Below are 12,168 nucleotides of genomic sequence, written 5' to 3'. Positions count from 1 at the left end.
AACTTCAAATGGAATATCACCCATTAATATGAGTGATACCCTACCTTATTCTCAACAAAACTCTGTAATATTTCTTCTTCCTAGTCCTTTTCCTTCTGTTTCCCACTTTCCCTCTCCTCCTCCTCCCTTTCCTTCACCTTTTCCTCTCCCCTCTCTCCTTTTCTCCTACCTTTATCCTCTCCCCCTCCCCCTTTTTTCTTCCATTTTATTTTCTCTTCCTCCATCTGCTTTTTTTTTCCCTATCCCTCCCCTACCCACAAATTCCCATGTCCCAGAAGATGCTATTTTATGGCAAATCGCAGTGGAAGGAGCCTTGGTTTGTGACGTCATCGCGTTTTTGGCATCTGCAAACAGCCCGTCCGTCTCCCAGGACTAGCCACAACAAGTGATTATGTTTGTATTTTTTTGACATGTCTACTTTACAAGCTTTTAATAAATAAAAGGTACTTTTAATGGTTGTACCGGAGGGTGGCCTATGTACTGGATTAGAGTGGAATGCCTCGGCGGTCCTGCGAGATGGATTTGACTGTATTTGAGCCTTCTTTGACCAGGTGCACGATGGTGAAACACTATATTTGCAGTTCTTTTGACCACTCTGTAATGGGGGTAAATATGTTCTGGTAAGTAGACGTGACCCAAGGTGTGGTGGAGGTGCACAGTGTTGAAACACTATAGAAGAGATTTGATATTTACTAAAACTGGTAAGCACCAAATTTTGTGCAGCCCTGTGCATAGTAACCAATCAGCTTATAACCTTGTTCAAATAAGCTTTGACAATAAAATCTAGAAACTGATTGGTTACAAAGAACAGCTGCACCAGAGTCTGTGTGCACCCATTTTAGTAAATCTCCCATTATATTTGTGGCTCTTTTGGCCACTCTATGATAAGGGGTCAATATGCTCTGGTAAGCAGAAGTGATTTCGGGTTTGGTGGAGGCACATAGTGGTGAAACACTACTTGAAAATTTTCATCGCTTTATTGGAGTTATGTGGACTTTTTCACATTATTTCCTATGATGGACTTTTTTCACATTGGACGGTTTTCTTTTGCAACATATAGCTATATGAAGTTAAGAGCAGCACTTTTTATATTATTAAAAAATACATAAACTTAAAAAAACATTATAATAGACAATTAAATGCAATAGCCATACTGCATTAAAAATTTAATAAAAAAAAATGATTGCATAAATTAAATAATAAAGAGTTTTGCCTGCCTCCCATGACCCCCCTTTTTCAAATCACCCCTCCTGACACAACCCCAAAATCACCCATCACACCCCCCCATGTCCCCTCTTAGAACAAATCTCTCTCTCCTCCTTCCTTTTGAAGGCAAAATTCCCCCCAAACAGAAATTTCCTCCCTCCCAGCACAGAACTTTGCCCCCCCAGCAAAAATAATTTCCCCTCCTTCCACCAACGTGGAACATCTTTGGCTATATATTTGGAACCAGCAGAACTTCTGAATTAGGGTAGTTTCACACTGCTGCACTGTCAGGGCTCCTGTTAGAAATCATGGGACCCCTGCCTACACCACCCTCCAAGGTGCAGCAGGACTGACTTTATTCGCCTACACCCAAAAAATGTAAAGAAAAGTTCCTCCTCTGCTCCCACCTCTTGGACCCCCTCTGTTGATGTGATAGGGCCCAGGGAAATGTAATTTAAGCCCTGGCAAGCAAGTAGGAGTCGGGGTGTGGTCTAGTAAAATCAATTTACTCACTTAGGTGAAATAAACAATAAAGCTGCCCCGGCCCCCCGGTTTAGCTGATGAGGCCTGGGCTCAGTACAACAGAACCAATTGTACTGCCTTATCAGTGGCCCTGTGTGCTGTGATTTGGCCACAGTGTGGTTTTTCTGTGGGTTACTCACTGTCTCCCATAGACTTCTATTAGATTGAAAAAACACACCAAACATACAGCATGCAGGACTTTTGGTGTGCTTTCAGAAAATGCACCAAAAACTCACAATCTAGACGTCTATGGGAAACCACAGATACAATACATGAAAACCATGGGTACACTATGCTGCACCTGCTCTGCAGCCAAACTCTGGAAGATTTCTCATTACACCAGACAAGTGTCATTCATCATTTTAGTCTAAATCAATTTGTCTGTCAAACTGTAATATATTACAGATAGCGCTTTGATCTCAAATTTGGTTTGAAAAGAAGGACTAAATGTTTGGCCCCTTGGCAGCCACATGGCAGCCAAATGTGAGAGATTCAAGGTTGCTATTTACTGGTATTTTTCTTTTCTTTCAGTTGTATGCAAGTTAACATAATTTACTTTTTATTTGAAGAGGTAGACAGCAGGAGAGATGTCCACTGCTGCAGCAGGGGCATGGGATCGGATCAGAACACCACTGGCTATTAGATCGGGACAGTGCAGTGTGGAGTGTTTACTTACCTGCCGCCTAGCCACTTTCTTTGCTGCTGGGACAGGAGTGAGGAGCTAGGGGAATGTTAAGTAAACAATGCACAGTGTAGATCCAACAGTCCTGATCAAATAGTGCTGTGGTGGCAGGGAGGAGGAGATGGAGGGGGAGAGAGCACAGCCCACAACTTCTCTCAGCATTCTCCTCCACTTCAGAGTATATCGCTTCCAGCACAAAGCTGATAAGAGTAGTCAGATGCTGCTGTCACTACTCCTATCAGCTTGCAGTGTCAGGAACTCGGGTCAAGGTGCCCCTCCCCTCACATGGTACCACGACACCCAAAGCAGCCACCCTTCCTGCCCACCCATCCCGTTCCCCTGTCCCTGACCCTGTGTACTGTATATGGATACATCCTTTTTAGATTTATTTTGTATCTTTATTATGGGGGGGAGTGTGCTGGCCTCCAAAACGTTTTTTTTTTGTTCATATCACAAAGTCTTTAAAGCAATTTGAATTCTTTCACCATTTGGTCTGGTGCTGCTGTGTTTTTTTTTTTTACCTGATTTTTTATGCAATAAATGTAAGGGGGCACTACACCTACACCATTGTAGGGGGTCCATTGTATTAACACCAATGCAAGGGGTAACTTTTCCCACTGACACCGATATAAGATGGCCCTTCAACCCTTCTCCTACTGACATCAATATAATAGGGGTCTTTTCCCATGGACACCAATATAAGTGGACCCTTTTCCCAGTGACTACAAATGTAGGGGGGTCCTTCTCCCACTGGACATCAATATGGGGAGGGGGGGTGGCTCTCAACTTTGAACAAGTTTGTCAGTGGCACAACAGTTTAATAACATAGTTTGTGAGCTTCTTTTTGTCTGGAAAAAAAATACTTCAAAATCACAACCTCCTATTCCCTAGACTTCTGTCATATGCATAGTTCCATATATTCTTGAAATATAGAATATAGAGGAGTTCTATCACTAATCGCAGCATCTCCATGGCTCACTATTTTTAGCCTCTTTAAAAGGTGCCAAAGTGCTGAACGCATCCTGAATGATGAGTCACTGATGCAGTTAAAAGAATGCCACCTTCCCAGAACCTGTCCTTTGCAGCATGGTCAATGTTAAGTTCCAAAAGTATTAGAGTGTATTTTGATAGACTGTAGCCACAAAAAAAACCTTTACAGTGCTAGAGCACCAGAATATACCAGTGGAGGTGGTAAGTATAATTTTTTTTTAACCAGGTATCACCTAAATGTTTAGTCTGTAGCATCAGTAGCAGAGATATTGTAGTCATTGGTAATCCAAGACTAGTTTTTTTTTTATGAAAGTTAGCCAGTCCCCAGTGTCATAGGACAGGCAGATTTGTCTCTCTGTAATAAAATCTCCTGCTGCACTGAAGGTCTTTACAGACAGCACACTGGCTGCAGGGCAAGCTAGAGGCTCCAGAATATACTGTGCAAGCTCCAGCTAGTGGTCCCGTCTCAACACCCACTAGTCAATGGGTCCATGTCAACTCTGGAACCGATGTAATAAACAATCATATAGCACTATAGTTTAAAAACACTAAGGCAGACACCACCACTGCTATTCCTTTCAGGGATCAATGGATTGAAAGTACGTTGGTCACTCTGGGATGCCAAATCAGATTGCAGCAATTTGGTTAAATAAAAGAAAAAATAATAATCTACGTGACTTGTTCTGATTCAAGAACTGGCTGCAAAAATCAGCCCAGAATCAGAATATATTGGGTTCATCTAAGGGGGCCATAATAAGAGCTTCGGAATGCCTATTACTATATTTACAGATTCCTATCTAGTTGGAGCCATTCATTTCCATCTCTTTGGAGGAATAAGATGGTATTGTCACCCCATATGCCCTCTATTCCCCCCTCAGTCAAATCAGAGGGTGAAGTGGAACAAGCTGATGTCTTACTTCTCAGCATACTGAGTGAGACATCTGCTCATCTATGGCAAGCATTTGCTTTCATAGAAGGGGCCATCCCCAAACTGTTCCCACAAAGTTGGGAGCATGAAATTGACCAAAATGTCTAGGTATGCTGATGCCTTAAGAGTAAGAGTAAAGAGTAAAAATCATTACTTGGCGCTCCATTTTGATACTCTGTGGTAAATACATACTGTACAATCTAGAAATAAGTGTATGTTGGCAAATAGGTTTTCCCAAACTGGACTAAATTTTTTCAGCAGTGTAACAATCCCATAACTTTACTCACTATTACACAACCTGACATTCACCTTTATTGTAATATGTTCACTGTCAGGTTCTGAATCCCAAAGCTTGGCATGGCTGCAACCCTGAGAGCATTCTGGGTGTACTTCCCATGAGACTTCTCTGATCAACGGCTCAGGAACATGAGGGGAGTCATCTTCATAAGTCTGAACAGCTTCATCCTCCAGACTAGAATAACAACAGAAACACACTAGAAGTCATTTGCTCAAGTACAAAACACAACTATGCTTTAAAGGGCTTCTGTGTATTCATCTGGGGGCTACTATAGTAATCCTTCCATCCTGGGATCACCTATGTGCTGCAATATGGCTTTCATATGAAACTCATTTGAAACTCCTAAGGTTTGACCTCATATTATATGGTTTTTGGTAAATCTGAAGGAAAAAATCAGCAGAAAATCTGATAGTGTGCACGGGGCTTAAGAGACTGAATGACTGAACTCCTATGCATGAGTGGGAGTTCTGACCGCAGAGCCAGCATCTGGAAGAAGCTGGTTAGAGGTTGCTGTTGCTGGTCCTCACTGGCCTTGGAGCAGAGGTGAGTATTTTGGACTTTAGTTCTGCTTTAAGTTATAAGGGATTTTTAGTTCATTCTGCACTCCGTACATTGATCAGCACTTCTTCTATGAACTGTCTCTGTTTTTCCATAACCACTGAAATTCTTATATTCCAACTGACATTTTCCAGGACAAGATTGCCTATTGGATATGATGTTGCTTTGTGAAAACAAGAACACAGAAGACTGGAAAATAATTATCTAAAACATGAAGCTTAGATTGTTGTGGATTATCTGAAGTTTATTGGGTAGGCCTCATAATACAGTTACAATGGGATATTTGACTAGTCAAACATTGACGGTTGAACATAAATGCACATGGACATGTGGAGAGGTATACAGATAACCACTTTAATATTTTAAGAACAGGTACACTGTTATTACAGGGTGTAGTACTTACTGTATGCTATTAAAGTACATATTTTTTAATGTATTTGAACAGCAAAAGATAGCTGTTTGCTGGGAGTTCAGCTTTAACAAACTTCCATGACAGCATGAATGTATAAATAGTACTTTACAGCTGAGCAAAGGATAGGTAGATGAGGTTAGACAAGTATGTAGAAGGGGTAAGCAATGCATAGAGCATGTTCTTCCTTCTATGTCTCTGGAAATAAGGGTACATGTGAGGGGATAGCATGACACTATTTTTGCACAGGACACTTTTTATCCAAAGGGTAGCCTTGTTTGTACCACTTTAATTAAATTACAAATGCAAATAAAACAAATTTAGTCCAATTTTATCATAATCTCAACCACAATATTCTCTTTTTTTAGGTATTACAAGATCTTGTAACATCTTGTTTCTAAGCTTTAGTACCTTTTCTTATTCATCTTTTTGTCTTCTGATATTGATTTGTATTCCACTTGTTTTAATGATGGAGGCATTTCTATCCTAGTATTGTCTGGGGTATCTTCTAGATATTTGTATCCATCTACTGTAGATGTTTCTCCCATCTGTTTTGTGATCTGGGACTGAGAGGCTCTGCTAATTTCTTCTTTAAGAGTTTTCAGGCTTCCAATGAGATTATCTGCAGCTTCCATAACAGCAGATGCGACTTGTTCGGATGAAATCTGTGAGCAAGAAGAATGTATCATATAAACCAGCGGTCTCCAAACTGTGGATGATTTATGTGGTTTATTACTCTGACACCAACAGTGGGGCATAATTCCTGCCACTGACACTAATGATGGGGCACTATTACTCACACTAATATCAATGATGAGGCACTATTCCTCCCATTTACACCAATAATGGGGTACTATTCCTCCCACTGATACCAACGATAAGGCACTTGTCCTCACCATTTACACCAATAATGGGGTACTATTCCTCCCACTGATACCAATGGAGCACTATTCCTCCTCCTATTAACCATCAGCCCTGAGGCCATGTTTATTCTCCCTGATGCTGGGCCAAGGACATTTTCTACCCTTTCTGGCCACAATCCAACCCCTCTAAAGTCTGAAGAGCAGTAAACTGGTCCTTTGTTTTAAAAGTCTGGAGACCTCTGATATAAACAATACAACAAATACTCTGTTTTACAGACAACATAATATAGAAGTAACTTTATTATCAATAAATATGTATTATTATAGTTTGAGGAGCAAAGCAGTTGCTGGTATTGGATGTCCCATTCATTATTAATAGTTTTTTATTCTTCTCAGGTAAGATGAATTCCTATACCTCAATAATCTCCAAAATGAATAGATATATATAGCAATGCAAACAGCTTTTTCAAAGGTTTCATTTAGACACATACTATTTTTTTAAAATATTTTTTGCTATTAAAACTGTACCTATTAATAAATGTTTCTCCAAAAATAAAATCTTGTTTGTTAACATTATACAGAAAAGGCATGCATACGACCATAATTATTAAACCTTTTTGCTGATTCGGAGTAAGTAAGGCTGATTTACTAAAGCTATCAATCTTTACTCAATAAATTGTGTGAATATTTAATTCAGTTATCCAATTATTTGAAAAGCAGATTACTGTTTATCTTTTCTGCACATGACTGGAAACAGGAATTTGCTTTCCACATGATTGAATAATTGAAGTGACATGATTGGATAATTGAATAGAATATACACTTAGTTCCCTCTTCTTCATACTGCAGCCAATGTTCCGAATGTGGCTCTTTGCTTGTTTTTATCTGGCTCTTAGGACACTGTTTTACCACTGAAGTATTCCTTCCATTGACACCAATAATAAGGTACCATTCCTCACACTGGCACCAACGAAGGGGCATTATTCCTTCCACTAACACCAAAAATGGGCTATAATTCATCCCGCTTATATAAACGATTGGGCACTATTCCTCCTACAGACACCAACGATGGGGCAATATTCCTCCCATTAATACAGATGTTGGTCCCTATGTAATCTTTTTACACCAACTGACCACCAAGCCTGGGACATTGTCCACTCTTACTGATGATGGGGCATATTCTACTCCCACTGGCCACAATATGGCCCCCTATCAACTGAATGACAGTAAATTGGTCCTTTGTTTAGAAAGTTTGGAGACCCATGCTTATTTTTATGACTGAAGATTCTTAACTACCTTATGTAAATCAGCTGTTTTGTGTATAGAGGTCTGATTATCTGCCGAGAGAGAGGATACACCTGTGAGGACAGAACCGGCCATACCACAGTCATACAACTGCATTTACACATTATGACCAAGTTTGTTTGGAATCTTAAAACTATAATAATAGGTTTTTGAGTTATAGAAATAAACCAGAGTGTGCAATGACAATCCACACAAACACAGGAAGAACATACACAATCCATATATAGATTGCGATAATAAGAGTAAAAAATTCCAGGGCTGCAACATCCCATTGCTATCCACTAATCTACCTTTCATATTTCATAGCATTGTGTTTCAAATTACTAATGATATTTCCATTAATACGTACAGCTTTGCTATTATAGAAACTGAAGACATATATGCATTTCGGTTTGTTTATAATGTGGTCACTCACTTCTGCCGATGGTCCATGCATGTTAGCATTTGATTCCATACTTGAGTCATTGATTTGGTTTGTTTCTGCACCACATGACAAACTTATTAACTCTGATTTTCTCTGCTCCTTAGCTTTTTGTTTTCCTTGGATTGTCCCAAGTTCCCTGTGTTCCACTGAGTCAGGGTGGCTTTCATAGCCTTCTGTTTGGGTCCCCTCACCTTCATTGTTGCAATAAATATTTTTACAAGGCTTGGGTTGAGTTTCTTTTTCATAAGAGGAAGTTTCATATTCTTCCATGGCTTTAGGTATCGTATTTTTTTCCACTGGTGTTTTGTTTTGTGAGTCACTGACTTGTGCATTCAGCGGGATCTTGAAAAAAACATATCACATTTATAAAAAGCTTAAATATGCCAGTTTTTCTTAGGTGTAATAACACATTTTATTAATACAACTGTGACGCCAATCACTGCTGATCCAAGTAGCTCAAAAACAAAAATTTTGTTCCATCAGATATGAGGGCAATTCGCCCACACCTCCCCTGATGGATTTTTAGCTCCTGCTGGGATTTAATCTTAGAGATTTATAATTAATCCCCAGTAGGGCGTGGGGTGCAACAGAGAGCCTTGGGTAGGGTTTTATCATTTCTGCTGGCTCAATAAAGTTGTTTTGAGCTACTTGGATTTAATTTAACAAGCTGAAGTTGGAAGCTTATTGGCTACCATGCACAGCTGCACCAGATTATGCTCTCTCCAGTTTTAGTAAATCAACCCCAATATTATATTGGTGCATGTTGTATTGATGTATTACTTCCAGTATTTACAGCCTTTAAAGTGGTTGTAAACCCTTACAAACCACTTTGACCTACAGGTAAGCCTAGATTAAGGCTTACCTGTAGGTCCAAAAAATATCTCCTAAACCTATACGGTTTAGGAGATATTTACAAAAAGACAGCCACGCTGTCTACGGCGCATGAGCCGTAGACAGCGGCACACAGGCGCACTGGGCAGGCCGCAGACCGCGGCGATATGCCACGAGTGCCGGCTCCCGTGCGCATGCGCAGGAGTGATGTCATCGCTGTTCCAGCGAATCACATCGCCGGAGCAGCGAGACCCGGAAGTCACTCCGGGATCCATGGCAGCGGCAGACATGAAGACGGAGGACCGCTTTGGGGGCTTTGTTCTCAGGCAAGTTATTCATAATGAGCTTGTATGCTATGCATACTAGCTCATTATGCCTTTGCCTTGCAGGTTGCTTTTTTTTTTTTCCAGATGGGTTTACAACCACTTTAAAGTCTCTGAAACAATCATACTTAGGTGCACATGGATACATACAGTATCTCACAAAGCACAGCCCTCACATTTTTGTAAATATTTTATTATATCTTATCATGTGACAAAACTGAAGAAATTACACTTTGCTACAATGTAAAGTAGTGAGTGTACAGCTTGTATAACAGTGTAAATTTGCTGTCTCCTCAAAATAACTCAACACACAGCCATTAATGTCTAAACCGTTGGCAACAAAAGTGAGTACACCCCTAAGTGAAAATGTCCAAATTGGGCCTAATTAGCCATTTTCCCTCTCCAGTGTCATGTGACTCGTTAGTTTTACAAGGTCTCAGGTATGAATGGGGAGCAGGTGTGTTAAATTTGGTGTTATCGCTCTCACTCTATCATACTGGTCACTGGAAGTTCAACATGGCATTTCATGGCAAAGAACTCTCTAAGGATCTGAAAGAAAGAATTGTTGCTCTACATAAAGATGGCCTAAGCTATAAGATGATTGTCAAGACCCTGAAACTGAGCTGCAGCATGCTGGCCAAGACCATACAGCAGTTTAACAGAACAGGTTCCATTCAGAACAGGCTTTGTCATGGTCGACCAAAGAAGTTGAGTGCACGTGCTCAGTGTCATATCCAGAGGTTGTCTTTGGGAAATAGACGTATGAGTGCTGCCCGCATTGTTGCAGAGGATGAAGGGGTGGGGGGTCAGCCTGTCAGTGCTAAGACCATGAGCAGCACACTGCATCAAATTTGTCTGTGCGGCTGTCGTCCCAGAAGGAAGCCTCTTCTAAAGATGATGCACAAGAAAGCCCGCAAACAGTTAAGCAGGCTAAGGACATGGATTACTGGAACCATAAAATAAACATATTTGGTACGGATGGTGTCAAGCGTGTGTGGCATTAACCAGGAGAAAAGTACAAAGACAAGTGTATCTTGCCTACAGTCAAGCATGGTGGTGGGAGTGTCATGGTCTGGGGCTGTCATAAGTGCTGCCGACTCTGGGGAGCTAAAGTTCATTGAGGGAACCATGAATGCCAGCATGTACTGTGATATACTGAAGCCGAGCATGATCCCACTGCCGCAGGGCAGTATTCCAACATGATAATGACCCCCAAACACACCTCCAAGATGACCACTGCCTTGCTAAAGAAGCTGAGGGTAAAGGTGATGGACTGACCAAGCATGTCTCCAGACCTAAACCCGATTGAGCATCTGTGAGCCATCCTCAAACAGAAGGTGGAGATGCGCAAGGTCTCTAACATCCACCAGCTCCATGATGTCGTCATGGAGGAGTGGAAGAGGACTCCAGTGGCAACCTGTGAAGCTCTGGTGAACTCCATGCCCAAGAAGTTTAAGGCAGTGCTGGAAAATAATGGTGGCCACACAAAATATTGACACTTTGGGGCCAATTTGGGAATTTTAACTTAGGGGTGTACTCACTTTTTTTACCAGTAGTTTCAACATGAATGGCTGTGTGTTGAGTTATTTTGAGGGGACAGCAAATTTACAAGCATACCCCACTTTTAAGTACACAATGGGGTTTATTTACTGCAGAAGTGAGCCTGATTTTGCACTTTCCAGCTTTAGTAAATAAACCCCATTGCGTACTTAAAAGTGGAGTATGCCTGTACATTGTTGTACACTCACTACTTTACATTGTAGCAAAGTGTAATTTCTTCAGTGTTGTGACATGAAAAGATATAATAAAATATTTATAAAAATGTGAGTGGTGTACTTTTGTGAGATACTGTATATGTCGCTGTTTATCCATGATGTATGGACCTATGTCACCACCTCAATTTGACCTCATGATATATCTATCTATGTACCTGTCAAGTATTAAACACTTACTTCTTTGATGATGTTGTTTGGTGGTTTCTGAAAGGGATTTCCCTCAGCCTCTCTCATCATATATACTTGTTCCACTCTCACTTTTAGTGTCATTAGACCAGCTATCAGACCTTCTGTGGCATCCAGCACAGAAGTAGCTAATTGATTTTGGGGAACCTAAAAGAGGGATCACATTGACTTATTATATATACAGTAAGTAAATCATTTACTACGTTTCCAATATATACTAGCATAGCTCACCTGTTCGTGTACATGCCTGTTCTTCTCATCCTTCCCGTATTTTTCATTCTTTCTCATTTGATGAATGTCTTTTCCAGGTACTCTGGATAGTATCTCCACGGCATCATTTCCATGTACCATATTTTTTTCTGACTTCATTTCTTTTCTCTTGCATACATGGTTTTCTGGGAGGTTTGTATCTTGTACATGTTCTAAACTTTTTGTGTTTTCATCCCTAAATTCGGTTTGTGATGAGGAATCTGTAACTGTGTTTCTATAGTCTCTGTTGTTTTGTCCATGATAACAGGCCTTTTCTACTTGTGCCTGTGTCTTTTTTGGATCAGTCCATCCATCAGTTCTTATTTCCTGAAATTCATTCTGCTCTCTTCTACTATCTTCATTAATTTTATCAGTTATGTTTTCATTTGTAGAATCCAGGAATGCTAGAGGTGACTTGTTGCCAGTTTGAATTTCATTAAATGTTTCAGCTTCTGTTATATCATGTGTTTGTCTTATGTACTGCTCCTCCATACATGGGTCCTTCGCTATAATGGGATTTTCTTTGTCAGAGACAAGCTAGAAAAAGCATAGCATGTTACCCTATGACTAGATTATCATTGCTATTATCATCATAATTATCATCAATATCAGTATTACG

The 12,168-nt window shown here is 40.4% G+C and overlaps 1 protein-coding gene across 1 annotated transcript in view; it reads right to left on the bottom strand.

The window, feature by feature from the left end:
- Positions 1-12,168, bottom strand: part of LOC143961992 (uncharacterized) — a 43,835-nt gene that overhangs the window by 20,954 nt on the left and 10,713 nt on the right. The window contains exons 4-8 of the mRNA XM_077471335.1: positions 11,532-12,086; positions 11,292-11,447; positions 8,177-8,527; positions 6,005-6,258; positions 4,638-4,800 (exon numbers count right to left, since the gene is read on the bottom strand). Coding sequence (XP_077327461.1) covers positions 4,638-4,800; positions 6,005-6,258; positions 8,177-8,527; positions 11,292-11,447; positions 11,532-12,086 — 1,479 coding nt within the window. The remainder of the gene's footprint in view (positions 1-4,637; positions 4,801-6,004; positions 6,259-8,176; positions 8,528-11,291; positions 11,448-11,531; positions 12,087-12,168) is intronic.

The sequence above is a fragment of the Lithobates pipiens genome, unplaced genomic scaffold (assembly GCF_037356315.1).
Source record: "Lithobates pipiens isolate NorthernLeopardFrog02 unplaced genomic scaffold, aLitPip1_a1.2 Scaffold_8, whole genome shotgun sequence".
NCBI classification, from domain to species: domain Eukaryota; kingdom Metazoa; phylum Chordata; class Amphibia; order Anura; family Ranidae; genus Lithobates; species Lithobates pipiens.
Note: the sequence above shows the minus strand (reverse complement) of the source record. Positions and strands in the feature narration are given on the sequence as shown.